Here is a 16,642-nt window from a genome sequence, read left to right as displayed (position 1 = left end):
GACTTGTGCTCATCCAGCTTTTCTAAATAGTCCTGAATCACTTCTTTCTCCACAGATGGCTGGTCGCCTCCTCCCCATGCTGTGCTGCCCAGTGCAGTAGTCTGGGAGCTGACCTTGTTCGTGAAGACACAGGCAAAAAAAGCATTGAGTATGTTAGCTTTTTCCACATGCTCTGTCACTAGGTTGCCTCCCTCATTCAGTAAGGGGCCCACACTTTCCTTGACTTTCTTCTTGTTGCTAACATACCTGAAGAAACCCTTCTTGTTACTCTTAACATCTCTTGCTAGCTGCAACTCCAGGTGTGATTTGGCCTTCCCGGTTTCACTTCTGCATGCCCGAGCAATATCTTTATACTCATCCCTGGTCATTTGTCCAATCTTCCACTTCTTGTAAGCTTCTTTTTTGTATTTAAGATCAGCAAGGATTTCACTGTTAAGCCAAGCTGGTCGCCTGCCATATTTACTATTCTTTCTACCCATTGGGATGGTTTGTCCCTTTCATCTCAATGGGGAGTCTTTAAAATACAGCCAGCTCTCCTGGACTCCTTTCCCCCTCATGTTATTCTCCCAGGTTCACAAGGTTCAGTAGTCTGCCTAGCCAATGGGGCTATAAATGATGTAGCCCTGGTAAAGTCTTGGACCAAGGGAGAGGTCGGGAAGGAAAGGCAGAGGTGGTCCTTTGCTGCCTGATATGCTGTCAATGTGGAAACAGTCCGTGCTGGCATTGTCCTCATTGGTGCCGGACTCAACAGATACGCTGGGGCCAGAACTGGTGTTGACAGTACAGCGTCTCTAACCTTCCTGTGCAGTCCCGGGAAGTAGTTAGAGGCACCTGTGCCATCCTGCATGCCAGTGCATGCTCTTTCTGGAGGAAGCAGAAGAATCTCCACGAGACTCTTATGTGATCTTTTCCTCTGTGCACTCAATGTGGAATGGCTCCTCCATCGTTTTAGAGAGGTCCTGACTCCAGAGCACAAAACGACAGCACTCTGAGAATCTAAGGATGACTGATCCAGCATGGGCCTCAGTGCTGGAACAGGCCACATGGCCTGTTCGAGCAGATGTTGCTTTGGGAAAAGGTCTCTAGCCACCTGAGTCCATTTTGTGAATGATTTACAAATTGAACACCACTCCTTGACATGGGCGTTGCCCAAGCACTGGGTGTGGGGATCATTCTTGGGGAGGCCATCCCAAGGAAAATAATTAGCTAAATTAACTAACATTAAATTTAACTAATACTAAGGTTACTAACTAACTATATAGAACTAGAAAAAAGTCACAGAGAGAGAGATTGTGAGGTTAAGTACCACACAGAGCTCCAACTCTAGCCACGGAAGTAACAAGGAACTGAGGAGGGTCAAGGTGGTGCTGTCTCATATAGCCAGAGGAGGGGCTTTGAGCAAGAGGCATGAACGCCGCCTTCTGCTGGTATTGCTAGGCAAAATTCTCCAGCTCTGGTGTCCTGAGTGCATGCACATCTAAGTGGAATACATGATTGTATCTACTTAAAGAAGAACCAATTAGATCTAGCATAAATACAGATAGACTTAGTTTAAAAAAAAATAGTTTGATCTTGTAAATATCCATATAAACAGAAAACTTTTGTTTTGATAAATATCAGTACATTAAGTATCAGGGGGTAGCCATGTTAGTCTGAATCTACAAAAACTATGAGGAGTCCAGTGGCACCTTAAAGACTAACCGATTTATTTTGGCATAAGCTTTCAGGGGTAAAACTCCCCCACTTCTTCAGATTCATGGAGTGAAAATTACAGATACAGGCATAAATATACTGGCACATGAAGAGACGGGTACCTCCACTTGTAAGGCAACTAACTCCCTTCTCTTCATGTGCCAGTATATTTATGCCTGTTTCTGTAATTTTCACTCCATGCATCTGAAGAAGTGGGGTTTTTTATCCATGAAAGCTTATGCCCAAATAAATCTGTTAGTCTTTAAGGTGCCACCAGACTCCTCGTTGTTTTTATCAGTACATTAAGTTTGCAGGAAAAACAGTTGGTGTTGATATATATATGGGAAATACAATGTAATTATTATTATTTACAGCTATTTTATTTTTAGCCTCTATTTACAGGTTGTTGAAGAATTCAGATGTTGCCTTTTTCAGGAGTTGTAATGGTGTGTCAAAACGCTATAGCGTTCTGCCCAAATAGGGCTGTGCATTTCACTGGGAAGGCAGTGCATATTAGATGGGTATATATACCTTTATAGTGATTTTTTCAAAACATTTGTGGATCTTTTGGTATGACTAGCATGTTAAAGAAATTTACTGTTATATGCTGTTTGTTTCTCTGTACCATTTACTAACTTGTGTTCTGCATGATAGGTTGGTTCATGGCTCAGTAAAACACAAATTACAGTGGGAATGTCTTCCTGAAACTCTTCCATTTGATCCTCTTCTTATTACTTTAGCTGAGGTAAACTTGCTTTTCTTGAATAATTATAGAATAGTACAAAGCTTTTTTGCCATGCAAAGGTCAAAAAATGAAATTGGCATGCAATATTCAAATAGGTGGGTAATTGAATGTTGATAACTACAATAACTAAAACAGTTGTTTACTTATTACTTCATATGTCAAGTGCCAACTCACGCCGATATCTAGAAACTGTCATGATTGGTGGTTTTCTGGAGACCCAAATTCAAATCTTACACAGATTACAAGAATAAATAATATTAAGATGTTGAGCATTTAAAGGCAAATCCAGTTCCCAGTGTCCAGACCAGCTGGATAGTGGGAACCTTCACGGGAAGAAAGATGGGGAGGAACAGAGGACCTGCATAGAAGCAGATACTTTGTAGTCCTCCAAACACCTCCAAGGAACTTGAACACTTATTTTACCCCTCTTAGTTTTATTCCCAATTGTTATACCTCATCTTTACCTCAGCGTGGAATCCAAAAAGTTACATTCCTTAGGGGTTGTAGCTAGTAGATCTTTCTGGATTACTGGATGAGCTGCGTCTGGTGGACATTCACTAGTCTCCTTTATCTGGATCCAATCATTGGATCCCAGGTGCTCGTAGGCAGGCTGAGACTGGAGAGAGTCTGGGTGTTGTCTATGCGCACTCTACGGTCCTTTTGCCTAGGCCCTGAATCTTCCAAGCCTCCCCCATAGCTTTTTCATGTTCCTAGAGTTGTACTGAAGTTGTGGATCCATTGGATTACTGTTCCCCTCTTCAGCAAATAGGACAGTGAAAGCAAGGGGCACACAAACTTTGCAACAGAATTGCTAAATCAGTTGTGCTTTACTCACAAACAAAGCACATGAGAGATACCTCTATAGAAAATAAAAACTTTTATGCAAAACTCTCCTTCCAGTGCCCCCACCACTCCAGGAGTCCTTTGGTCAGTCCTTTCAGGGTCCCATTGTTGTCTTCTTCTACTCCCTCCTTCCCTGCCCGCAACAAAAGTCAGTGAGAGCCTTCCCATTATAAGGTTGCAGTCCCCCCTTTCAAGTGACTTTCCTCAGTGGCTTTGAGTTCCTCATCAGGTGATCTGATGGTTGGTTACAGACTCACCTAGGAGAACTAGTTACACTGGGTAGCAGCTAGCTTATTGTCTTAGGATGTTTCCATTTGAATGGGAGACCATCCAGATTAATGACTCTTGATTTCTGTGCTTTATTAGCCCTTTACTAACACTTCTGGAATCCCCACTCCGAGATGGAGTTTTGATATAGCTATGTACGGACATACACTAATCCATCACACCTTCCCCAGCGAAGGCCTAAGGGATAGGTTTTAGTGGCATCAGCAGAAGCCTTTCTCTCTATCCTTGGGCTTTGGATCATCTTGTCCTTCTCTTCATCTTCCTCCCAGCTCTCTTCTTTTGTATACTCTCTGCTACACTAACTAGGAAAGGCAGAGGGGAAAGAAGATGAAGCACCTAATGGCTGCTGATTAGCAATTGCAACCAAAAATGCTAGTGGCTAGAGGGAAAACTTCAAGTAAAACCACCTTCCCAATCCAGTATGAAAGGAGAAGTGAAGCGGAACAGCTGTTCATTCTTTCTTCCTTTCTACCCTTTGCAAACATCACATGAATAGGATTCAGTCAGAGGGTAAATCAGGAACAGAAAGGACTGTTACAGTACAGCGTTTTTCTTGCCTATAGAGGGCTGTAGCTTTCCTTCCCATCAGTCTAAGAACAAAAAATAAGCATGTTAGCTAAATGTTTCTGTGGAAAAGAACAGTAGTTAATAATAGTGGTGTTCAATTGTCATTATGTTTCAGAGGCAACTTCCCCTTGAATCCATTTGTCTTTGTTTTATCTGTATACAAACTCGGGAAGACAGGGATTTACTAGTTCTTATTTGGAAGATTTTCTTCACAATTATAAGGGCTAGAAATCTTAAATTGTGTACAATCTTATTCTATCGTGGGAGTTAAATTAATACATAAACTCCCAGCATATAGCCACATCTGGCCTATTTTGAGTATGATTTAGAGATTAGAATCTGTATTTTATGCATTGTACATCAAATGGTGACAATGCTGTTCTGTAATCCGTTTAAACTCTCCTTTTGACCTTATATAGGCCCAATAAATACTTGTCCTAATAATGCTTTCTGAAGAACTGGAAAATTTCAGTATAGCTCTTTATGGAGGTTGTGATAATGTATTGCTCTATTTGAATAGTTTTGTGTCTTAATATTATTTTAAATTGTTCTTGGAGACATTTCTCCCAGGGAATGAGAACTCTGTGATGGATTTCCAGCAATATTTTAAGAGAATTAATATTTTGAAAGCGAGTAAGCTTTTAATAAACCCACATAGATATTGTAAAATGTCATTGTTAAAAGATAGTACATCCCTAGTGTGAAACAGACTTTCAACTGAGGGGTAATGTTCAGCCAAAACGGTTATTTTTCAGTTATCTTATTACAATTAGTCACTGTCAGTTTCTATAGATACCTTTAGCGGCAATATATTTGTTTTTGAGCCCTCAAATTGGAGTGAATTACAGCTCCCAAGAAGCTAATCTAACCAAGTTACATTTCACACTGATAAACATAGTATAAACAAAGATAATATTTGAAGATGGTCAATCAGTTTGAGCAGTTGAACATTTTTTTAAAATAATCTTCCTCTGTAATTTGGGTTATGGGAGAGAGTAATGGAAAGTTGCTGAACAAACAAGAACCAAAAAGATTTGTGGATTTTGCTGTTCATAATAATACTTTGTTTTATTGGGGAGTGACCACTATAATTACAGTTGCACAGGGATTTCAATTCAAATCCTGTTTTCAGTCCCTTTACAACCTTTCAGCACTTTCATTCTTAAGGCCTGAAATATTTCAGACTAGGGCTCTGTCCAGTGGTAAATTTTCTAAAATACTGAGCAAAAACATCCTAAAATTTCAGATGTTTACATCTGAAACCATGAAATTGACTATTTAAAAAATCCTATGACAGTGAAATTGAGCAAAATGGACCGTGAATTTGGTAGGACTCTAAAAGTGGTGGGTGAAATTCTGTGGCCTGTGTTGCAGGAGGTCAGACTAGATGATCATAATGGTCCCTTCTGACCTAAATATCTATGAATATAGCATTGTGGTGTGAAGAGGAAGGCCTTTGGCATATTTGCCAAAATAGCTCATCCAGAGCTGAATTTGGGTCTCAGAGCTCCAGCTCCTGTAGAGAATCCTTTGATTCTTTTGTGGTTTCAGAGATTCTCCTGTCAGTCACCAGTTTCCTGTGTGTAAATTTAGGTCCATCCCAACTATGTAAAGAGAACCTTCTCTTCAGTGAGTTAATCTTACTCACTGGAAGTGGGGCCTTGTCAATCAAAATGAATTACAGTCAGTAAGCAGCCAGGAAACCTAGTCGAAAATATGCTCAAATTTATCCTTACCTTCTGCTCTTTGTACTGGTCACTATAAGTTACTTTGTGTCCAGTCTTATTTCCTGTTTTCCCAACATTTGGCAGGGAGTTTGCCTGAAAAGACATTCCAAGAATCTCTACAAACTTAAATTTAGGGCATCTCTACATTTGAAATTCTACAGCAGCACAGCTCCAACGCTTCAGTGTAGACACTATCTACGCCGAGAGGAGGGGTTCTCCCATCAGTGTAGGTAATCCACCTCCCAAAGAGGCAGCAGCTAGGTCTACAGAAGAATCATGTCAGTTTAACTACACCGTTCAGTGGTGTGGATTTTTCACACCCTTGAGTGATGAAGGTGGATAGACTTAATTTTTTAGTGTAGATCAGGTCTTAGAGTCCTGTATCAGACGTGCTAGGCTGAACCTGAGCTATGTTTAGGTGCTTTTGAAAGAAAAAATAATCTCTTAATATTTGAAGTGGCTGAGGGACCTTCTCTCACAGAACAAATCAAAGATTTCTGCCATATAGATTGTGAGTTCCTGTGATTCAGGACATCACAAGCCTGCACCACTTTAAAGTGTCAGCCTTGTACTGCATTCTGTTTTTCATTAAGAGTAGGGGAAATCCCTTAGAAATGTCATCTATTTTCTGTTCATGGGGCTGTGGAGAAATTACTTTGGGAAGATGGAATGAAGATAAAGAAGTACATCTGTTGATGAAAATGACCATATTAAAAGGGTAAAAGTATTCTTTCACGTATCAAGGAAAAAACCTGAATATTTAGTGAGCAGAGGTATACTCAATGAATCCACATGGTGGAGTAAGTGTGTTTTTATGTTTTTGAATGGCTGCTGCAATAAAACATAAGCAATATATTGCTACTAGAGGGAACTTTTTGATGTTTTAATGTAGTGTTGTGTTAAAAGTTACATATTAAGAAAAGATATTTTCCATATATATATATATATAAACAGGGACTAAGAGAGACAAAACACCCATATACATTTGTATCAAAGGAGGGCTTTAAGGAATTACTCTTGGTTGAAGATGCTCCTGAAAAAGCAATTCCCTTGTTGCCTCGACTCGTTCCAGTGTTAAAGGCTACTCTGGTATGTTTCTCTTATTTTTCATTTATTATAGTCTTGGATTCTTTTCTTACAAAGAAAAAAAGTCACAGTTTGGTACAAGTGTTGCAGATGGGAAACTATCTGAGTCCTAGGATGACAGAAGCAACCCATGAGAAGTTGGGCAGCTCTCGAATGACTCTTCAGGCTCTGAGAGAATGTCTACTCTCAGTGTAAGCCTGTACTTGAGCCTGGGCTCAAGGCTGACCACTCCTTGCATCTACACTGCAATTGTGTTAGCCAAGGGCTGGGACCCAGGAGGGTCCAAGCTCAAGTCAAGCAGGGTCTGAGCCCTATTACTTTACAGTGTAGTCACTACCCCACTTGACTCAGGTCCTGGGAGTCATTTGGAAGTATCCCACAATTCCATGGGACATCTTCCTTAGTCCTCTCTATCCCAAGAATCTGCACTCTATTGAAAACAGAAGTCCCTTCCCTCCCTCCCCGTTGGCAAACGGAGGCAGCTCAGGTCAGCGTTAACTTATTCTGTTCTGAGCACCAATCTGCAAGCAAATTATCAGAGAGCCTCCTGGGTGTGCAAAAGAGAGCGAGTCCATCAAGCCTTTTGCAAAGTGGGGTGCTTCCTGGTAATGTGCAGGGTGGGCAGTAAAGTTTTCTTACAGTGCATCATGTTCCTAAGGCTAGAGTGACCACATTTTGGGAGGGGGAGTGCTCTAGGGACTCTGAGATATAATTACTTTGATATGGCTCTGCACACTGCAGTGTGAACACCAGAGCACTAGGTTCGAGCACAGGTCAGAAAATTCTTAACCTAGGGTTAAAATATAATGTAGACACTCAAGCCTAAGGTTCCCTAACACAGGTCAGCTAACTGGATTCCCATTAACCTTGGTCTTACGTTGCAGTGTAGACATACTCAGAGTGTGGGAAATAGGCACCAGTAGAACTTCAACATCATTGTGCTTTATGTATAATATGCATATAATCAAAGGTAAAGGGACATATGAGGTAAAATGCACAGACCCACAGCAAATAGATAAGACTGTTTTATGGAAGGATTGAAATAAAATTAAAGGGGTTCAAAGGATGAAATGGAATAGATCAATGGGGAAAGACGAATAACATTAGAAAATGGGACTAAGCATACTTTTTAAAATGTGTATTACAGTAATTCATTCGAAGGAATTGAAAGGTTATGGCAAGGCAGAAGTCTTAGGTTGGAATGGACCTGTATGGGGACTCTTAATACAATGGCCAGATCTGAAAAGATGCTTAGGTACCTAAATTCCAGATTTAGGTTCCTTTGCAATCCCTAAAACCCCCCACTTGGCTGCCATCCAGCCCTGTGGGAACCTAAACTCAGTGCTGAATTTCCACTAAAAGTTCCTTAGGCATGTAAGTATCTGCCTCTGAGCAAGCACACTGCTGCCTCACTCTAGGCATCTGGATTCCTCTCTCCCACCTAAGCCTTATTGTTATCCATGAGCCAGGGGAAGATAGGCGGAGGAATGCCTGTTTTGTCTGTGGGGCCTGATCTGGTAGGCATGCTCAGAGGTTCAGCATTGCAGCACCTAGCTCTCTTTATGGATCTGTGTCCAGGTCTCTTTTCAGGATTATATTTCTGGTTTTCCCACTGACTTGCTGTGTGAATTCAGCCAAGTTAAATTATTTGTTAAATTACTTATTATTTTGCTGTGCCTCCGTTTGTTCACCTATAAAAGGGTAGTAATTGTTATTTACCCCATGGATTTTACGGGGATGGATTAATACTCGAGAATTCTTTGAGATCCTCACGTTATGGGCACTACAGATGAGTCAAGTAATATTTATAGCCTTTATCAGTTCCCTGGGCCTATTCTGGTAGTTCTAGTTATTCAAACTTTTTCAAATTTTTATGCTTTTTGTCTGAACTTTTTCCCAGTTATCTTCTTACAATGTAATGCTGAAAACTAAATGCATTTCTCTAATTGAGGCCTAAGAAGTACTTAATATACATCCATTACTACTACAATCCAGTATAACAAATAGTGGATCCTTACACAGGACAGTCATTAGTGTTCTGTAACACATTTTGTTAATGATCCACAATAGATCCTGGCAGGGACCTCATTCAATATCTTCTTCCAACCTAACACTACCATTAATAGTTACTCTGGGTTTACCAATTTAGTAGCTAAAATTACTTACTATACTATAATTGCAGCTAATCCACATTTCTTGAATGCTTTTTAAAAATGTTATAGGGTAATGTAGTAAACACCTGACTAAAACTGAGATTCTGTAGATGGACTTGTCACAGTTTGAGTAACTGCACCTGTGTTCTATTCTTTATGTTTCACTTCAGGAGTGCCCAGTCAGGTCTCAGGTGTGCAGCCATCACCAGTCTCTGCGGGGGGACCCTTGTCCCACTCCCATCTGACATGGTGTTTTAAGCCTGCACATAGCCCTGCCTTATACTGGGATATCCCCAGCAAGCTAGTCTGCCTAATGGCCAGCACCGGTAAAATTAATTTCTCTCTCCAAGGGCTATGAACAATGTATTGCCAGCAGTGACAAGTTACCACACAGCTCTTTCTAAGCAAGCACATTTATTTTTAAGGTGAAAGCATTGCAGAGAAGACATAATGAAAACAACAAACTGATTTAAACACACACTAGACATACCAGGAGTCACCCATCAGTCTTATGGGGCCCTAATAGGCCAGAGTATTTTGTATGGTTCGGGCCCCTTTTTAATTTGTGAAGGAGCTGTGGTAACCCTCCCCCAGGAAGTAGAACATAATCACATTCCCTGTCCCACAGGTTACATAAATGTAATAAAATATGTTCCCCCAAAGATACTGCATGCTGTTACAATAACAGTCACATTACTATCGTTTCTTTAACTACCTAGCTTGCTCTCCATCAAATAAATAAATGATTAGTTGTCACACTACAGAATAAATGAAAGTCTGTTTCATTCTGAAAAACTTCTGAAACTTGCCATCAGCATCCAGTATTGGATGCTGTGTTGGGTGTGTTTCCCTTTTCCCCCCTGAAAATACATTGGCATTTAAATGACACATGCTTGATATTAACATATTCAATAATGCTGTACTTGTGTTTCTAAACCTCTTCAAACATTAGTTTCAGTGCTTTGAAAAGGTAAAGCACTGTGTAGGTACTAATTATTCTACTCAAGAGATTGCTGTTTTAGTGAGCTTGCACATTTGATCGAGAATTACTGTTTGACAGCAGTTTATTAATTTTCCCCCCTCACAAGGCCCATTCAAACAGTGAAGTATTTGAAAGAGGATTGAATGCTTTGGTACAGCTGAGTGCCATTGTTGGTCCTGCTCTTAATGATCAGCTGAAACATCTACTCACAAGCGTAAGTACAAAAAATTGACACAGTAACTGTGCCTCTTCATTTTTTATGTTACTTTTGTTTAGAGACTTCCTGTCATTTCACACAAAGATGATGGAACTTTCAGCTGTTCCATGAAAGGCATTTCTTGATAAGCTTTAGCAGAGAGCCATAGTCTTATTATAATATATGGTGAATTATAGAGCTCTAACATTCAGTATATGCTACTAGACCAAAGAACAATTTGTACAATAAACCCCCCTAAAGACTGAGACATATTAGTTACTGTGTTTTGAAGGGACATTGTTTATTATAAAATTACCTGTGAATTTTAAATATTAATATTTAGTAACAAAACCCATTAAAGTTGCTGTGATGGGGAGGACTAGGTCCTGAGGCCCCCTGCTGGAGGTCTTATGGCCCTGCCACACCCCACCTCATAAAAGGGCAGTAGAGAGGTCCTCCAAGCTGCCTAGAGTGGCTTTGTGGGAAGCAGCCAATCAGGGCCCAGCAGGCTAATAGAAGAAGAGCTGCAGGGCCAGACTGAGGAGAGTGGATGGTGCTCCAGGCTGGCTGCTGGGACTCCACGAGGACAAGACCCTGAGATTAGGGTGAAGAATGTGCGGGAGCACGGGGAAGTGGCCCAAGGAATTATAGCAGCAATGCAGTTTATTTAAAGGGACATTGCAGATGGCTGCTATCTATAGGGTCTCTGGGCTGGCACCCAGAGTAGAGGGCGGGCCCGGATCCTCACCAGCAGCTACTGGGAAAGTGGCCTGGACTTTGAGGCACCCCAGAAGTGGGATTGAACTGTAGTGGCCCAGCTGAAGAGCTGGAGCCAGAAAGGCCCTGAGAGGATGAAGACATTGCCTCCAGGGAAAGAGCTCTGGAGCACCGCTCTATTGCGGAACAGGGACAAACAGAGAGAGATATTACGGAGGGCACTGAGAGAGTACCCCAAAAGGGGGTTGCGTTGCTTTTATCTCACAGACATACTGTGTATGACTTGACTGGAGGGCTGAGTCAGTGAAGACCCACCACAAACGGGGAGAGAGAGAGAGAGAGAGTGCAGGCACACGCAGTTGGCCAGGGGGCACTTGCGAGAGGTGAGTTCAACCACTTTACACTGGTACCAGAAGTAGGATTGTTCGGACCAGCCCCTGCAAACAAGGGGACCATGGAAGAGCTGATAAGAGCTGTAGGCCAGCAGCAGCAAACTGTGGCAGCTTCAAAGCCTCAGCAAGCCACCCAGCAACAGCACGGCAAAACCCAGGAGGGGCTTCAACAGCAGCAACTCCAGGATCACCAGTCTTAGGCTTGGCAGGGAGCCTGGCAGCTAAAACAGCGTCTACCCAGGCCCGGCCGCTGCAGGTGCCACAGAGGAAAGAGTCAGAAGACACCCCCCCCCCCCCGGTGGAGCTTTAGGTAGTATGGGCAAGGGGTCAGGTGAGATGGATTCAGCTTGATACAAGCCATGGTTGTAAGTCCAGCCCGGTTGCCATGAGGGCTGCTGGGACCAGTGAAGGCCAGGTGGATAAAGACACTCAGCCATGAATGGCTGAGGCCCAGGCTATAGTTAAGGCAGAACAGAGGACTGTCGGGACTCAGTTTAGGGCTTGGAAGACTACCCACGGATAGTTTTTTTTCCATTGTGGGGAAATGGGCCACATAAGAAGGTGTTGCCCCCCCTAACTCAGGAAGTCAGTACTGGTACTATCATAGTCCCAGGACTCCCTGTAATTGGCAAACCTGGTAGACAAGGAAGGACTGAAGCCCATGTGATAGAAATGGGAAAGCAGTTGTGTGTCTTGAACAACCCTTTTTCTGAAGGGAAGACCCAGCCTGCAGTGTCTGTCCTGAGGGAAGAGAACATGGGGAATGTACCTAATGTGTTGCAGGAACTGAAGCAAGGCCAGGGCCCTGAAATGACTTCTGTGGAGAAGAGCCCAAAAAGAAGCTCTGAGGGACAGCAGGGTTCCTTGACAGGAGGTGTTGGAGACCGAGGGAAACTTGTTTCACAGGGCCTGGGAGCTCAGAGAATGACGGATAGTCAGGACTCTTGGTTGGGCACCAGGCACCCCTGCAACCTGCAGAACCAGATGAATGCTCTCTGGTATGAACTAAATAACTGGCTAAAGGCTTATGAGACCCAGGTCCAGGGAATAGAACAGACCCGTTTTCAAATGGTGAAAGAGCTGGCCAAGGAGCTGGGGACAGACCAAGCAGGAGACAGCTGATCTTGAGAAGGTGAAGGTGAAGGCACTGGCAGCCAAATGTAAAGAGGTATCCAAGGCAAGCAAAACGTGTCTGCCTAGTGAGTGAGACACTGGCTACACAAAAGATGATAGGCAGGTGAAGGAGGTGAGCTGAACCGAAACCTGGAGTAGGAAGTCTCCAGCCTAAAAGATAGAAGGAGTTGGAGCATCTGCCTATTATAGAGACCAGTGGGCCCATACAAAAATAGAGATACAGAAGAGAGAAACCCTCTCCTTGAGCAGAATTCTGAAAGAAAGCCAACAACAGAAGCTGACCTGAGAGAGGACCCAGCAAGCCTTAGAGGAGCAGCTTACCATACTGGGAAAAGAGCCAGAGACTAAGACCAGAGATTACCCCAAGGCTTGTGTGGATACCAGTGGGTTGGCTGATGGGCTAGGCACCCAGAAAGGCCTCCTGAAAGGAGTGAGTAGCAGTCTAATAAAGAAGTGGGTGTCCTGTGCCATAAACAGTAAGTTCCCATGTACAACAGAGGCTGCAATAATAGCGTAGCCCCTCAGCTACACAGCAGACCTCTACAGTAAAGGACTGGGATAAGCTAGAAGAGGGGACTGCTACGGCTGATCGGAACCAGGCTGAAATCCTGGAACTACGGATATAGGTAGCTTAATACCAGCAGGAGCTGGAAGAGATCTGCTCTTCATGGGAAAGGATTGTAGGGTAAGCACTAAAATAGGAGCAAGAACTGACCCATCTCAAAGTTGAAAAGAAGACAGCAGACCAGCAGTGCTTACTACTGCAAAAGGAGCTGACCAAGCTCCAAAACCTGATCAAGGTCCAGCCAGGGTCAAAGTCCAACTTGGCTAAGGAGAAAGCTGGGGTTTTGTAGACTGAAGCCAGTACAGAAGGAAGATGGCTTGGATAGGGACATACAGCCACCTGATGAAACAGAGAGCTGCCTGACCATGCGTCTAAAAATCCAGGATCATGATATAGTGGCAAAGCAGGGCAACAACTGGACCTCTGCTAAAAAGAAGAGCTCTTCTTGGAGGAAAAAGGAAGCTAAAAATGGTGCTAACCTGCTAAATATTATCCACACGATAGTGTGGGTATAGCAAGAACAAAAGTGAGTGTTGCTAAGCCAGGTATTGAAAGCAGTGGGCAAAACAGTACAGTCCCTGGTCTTTGGAAGTCCTGGGAGCGATCTGAGCTTGGATAGAGAGATCTTTTAACTCTGAAGGGTGTACGTGCAGATGCATTCAGAAGGACTCCTCTCCAGATCAGGAGGCCACAGTAAGAGAGTTTATTTCTGGGGAAATCCTGGCTTTGTTAACCAGCCTAGAGGCAGTAAAAGGCTTTTACCATCTGAATGCCCCCTATGTGGTAAATCATGACATGTCACTGACATGGAGGGTTACGTGCACTGTATGGGCTACCTACAAAAAGGGGGACCTCGGGCTATGGTCACTTCATATTTCTCTGAGGGAGATAAGGGTATTGCCAAGGACCTAGTGGACTTCCTAATGTCAGCCAAACAAGAAGTCCGTCGTCCCCCCACAGCTGAGAAACATGGCTAAAGGGTACCTTTGGTTGAGCCTACCTTTTGAGATTGGTTTGCTCTGAATAGAAGGAGCTCCCAGAGAGCCTGAACAATGAAAACCTCTCCAGACAAATGTTAGGGGGCTTATTCCTTCACCCACTTACTTTCCTGGTCCTTCTCGCATGAACAGAGAGCAACAATACCCGAAGTCCGAAGGTGCAAACAATTCGATGTTTACTGGGGTGAACTTCCAGCAAGCTTAAATACAAGTTCCTTTTTTCCTTATTTTCGAATCCCAGCTTACTTCCTGTTTGCCCCTAATTTATATAGTAATATTCTTAGCTATACCTTAACCAATCATTCTACTAACATTTAACTAACCAATCCTAACATGGATTAGCTAACCAATTATATCCCACCACCTTAATTAGTTTACACCCAGCAAAATTAATTATACAGCAGACAGAAGCAATCACAGAACCAGACAGAGACCATGCCAATAAACAATAGCAAAGTGGGAACTATAATGACAAAACAATACAGAAGTGAGGATTTCACAACTACATCTGTAAAGACATAAGAGTTTCCCAGCTGTGTCTATTGATAAGTGAGTTCTTACCAGACAGAAAACTATCAACCTCAATTTCCTTTTACAGCTTCTAGGCACTTCCCTTTCTCTGGAAGTGATAGGCACTATAAGGACAGGATTAAATTCCTAACAGCCCAATAGCACCTTATTTCAATGTGACTAGTTTGGAATGTGAGGATGTGACCATTCACTTCCCAGCTTATGGCTGCCTCTGTCGCTTAGCCAAAGGCCTTAGCCTAAGAACAGGGCCTCAGACTGTCACAGTAAGAGAAGGCCCTTACACTGGCAGACAGTGATTTTGATTCTTTCTTTTATACCTCTAACTAGCCAAGTGATAGGAATACACCTAAATTCTTAGAGTATAGGCCTTTACAGACAGGCCTGAATATCTATATCCTAACAACAAAGAGTTCTGAGAGGAACCCTAACTAGGGCAATGCGATATTAAAAGCTCTCCAGGTAGAGAGGCCTGGGAGAGAAACCCTGAGAACCAAGGCAGAAACTACCATGAATAGCTCTCCAGGTAGAAAGGCCTGAGAGGGAACCCTGCTAAAAAAGGAGATAAGCCCTGCTAAAAGGATTATAAAAGCTCTCCAGGTAGAAATGCCTGGGATAGAAGTACTCTGAGGCAGCAGTGCAAAATTAATAGGTGTGTCACAGAGCTACTTAAGGAAGGAGCCTGAATTGGAAAATCTCTCCAGGTGAGAGAGGCCTGGGAGAGAAGTTCTTGAGCAATCAGGGCAGAAAGTGAATAACTCTCTGAGGTAGAAGACACGCATCCATTGAAGTGAGAAACTGCCAAATCTTTCCAGGCAGAGAGGCCTGGCAGGAAAACCCTGACAAATCAGGGCAAGGACTACTAAAGCTTCCTGTGTAAGAGACCAGGGAGGGAGAGTTCTAACAAACAGGGGCACAGGCAAAGGAACTCTCTAGACTATTCCCAACAACTGTTTCATATTCCTCCTGGTACTCTTGTTTTGCATCAAAAATAGTTGCAAACAAATATAAAAGCTATCTGTCTATGGATTTTATACTGCCACCCATCATTGCAAAAACTGGGCATTTCTGCAAAGCTATGTTTTTTGGTTCAGAAAACTTTGTCTTCCCCTTTTGCTTTTGACCATGTGTCTTACTTTGGCATTACCTACTATGCGTAAAGTAATGATTCTTTTTGCTTTCCCTTTCCTGAACTAAGGTGAAGCAGTATTCTAAAGCAAAAATAAATGTGGTCGGTTTTCATACATTGTACTTCAATCATCTTTTTTCCAAGTTATATTTATATTTATTTTATTCCAATAGATTTCAAAGAGGTTAATGGACAAGAAATTCAAAGAGCAAATCACTGTTGTATTACAAAAGCTAGAGCAGTATGGTGGAAAGGTGAGTTGAACAGATTATTCTCTGTATTTTACATTTTGTTAAAAAATATAAAAATATACATGAATTTAAATCATGTCAAGAAGACTTTGATTTCAAGTCTCTGAATCCTTCAAGCTTTGCTCCTGCAAAGACTTATGTATGTGCTTAACTCTACACACTGGAACGACTGTGTGTAAAATTAATCATATGTGTAGGTTTTGCAGGGTTGGGGCCTAGTGGTGTTGTGTAGTGATTCATAATGTGAAAATAGCTTTATTTTTCCTGTATATGAATTGTGACATAGAAGAGAAATAGAATCTACTTCATGTAATACAGTCACTTATAGCCTTTTATTTTACATTTCTATAGAGAATACTTAAACACCTAAATTGTCAAACATCCTCACACTAATTTCTTGTGCTCCTTCATAAGAAACTTAGGTGCACACCTTAACATGACATTCCAAGGATCCACACCTACATAGGGATCCACACAGCAGGCCTCTTAGTCCCACACTGAGTCCCCTTCAGTGGGACTCCATTGAGAAGTAACTGCCTGTCCACGTAGATGCCCTTTGCAAGATAACCGTGTAAAACATTAAACTGTTTCTGCTAGGAGGTGTGTGCAACCTTACTGGTGAGACGGAACATTTGCTATTCTTTTCCTC

At 42.4% G+C, this 16,642-nt stretch overlaps 1 protein-coding gene across 4 annotated transcripts in view; it reads left to right on the top strand.

Annotated features, from left to right (window-relative positions):
• The window catches only part of PACRGL (parkin coregulated like), a 34,474-nt gene that overhangs the window by 13,969 nt on the left and 3,863 nt on the right, over positions 1-16,642 (top strand). For 2 of the 4 annotated variants that reach the window (XR_013635728.1, XM_073342396.2), the window contains exons 4-7: positions 2,347-2,437; positions 6,817-6,951; positions 10,190-10,297; positions 15,916-15,996. Coding sequence is in view for 3 of the 4 variants with exons in the window: in XM_073342396.2 (XP_073198497.1) it covers positions 2,347-2,437; positions 6,817-6,951; positions 10,190-10,297; positions 15,916-15,996 (415 nt within the window). In the remaining variant the exon portion in view is untranslated. The remainder of the gene's footprint in view (positions 1-2,346; positions 2,438-6,816; positions 6,952-10,189; positions 10,298-15,915; positions 15,997-16,642) is intronic. The other 2 variants (XM_073342397.2, XM_073342398.2) reach the window with 2 other exon arrangements.

Source organism: Lepidochelys kempii, chromosome 4 (assembly GCF_965140285.1).
Source record: "Lepidochelys kempii isolate rLepKem1 chromosome 4, rLepKem1.hap1, whole genome shotgun sequence".
Lineage (NCBI taxonomy): Eukaryota > Metazoa > Chordata > Testudines > Cheloniidae > Lepidochelys > Lepidochelys kempii.
Note: the sequence above shows the minus strand (reverse complement) of the source record. Positions and strands in the feature narration are given on the sequence as shown.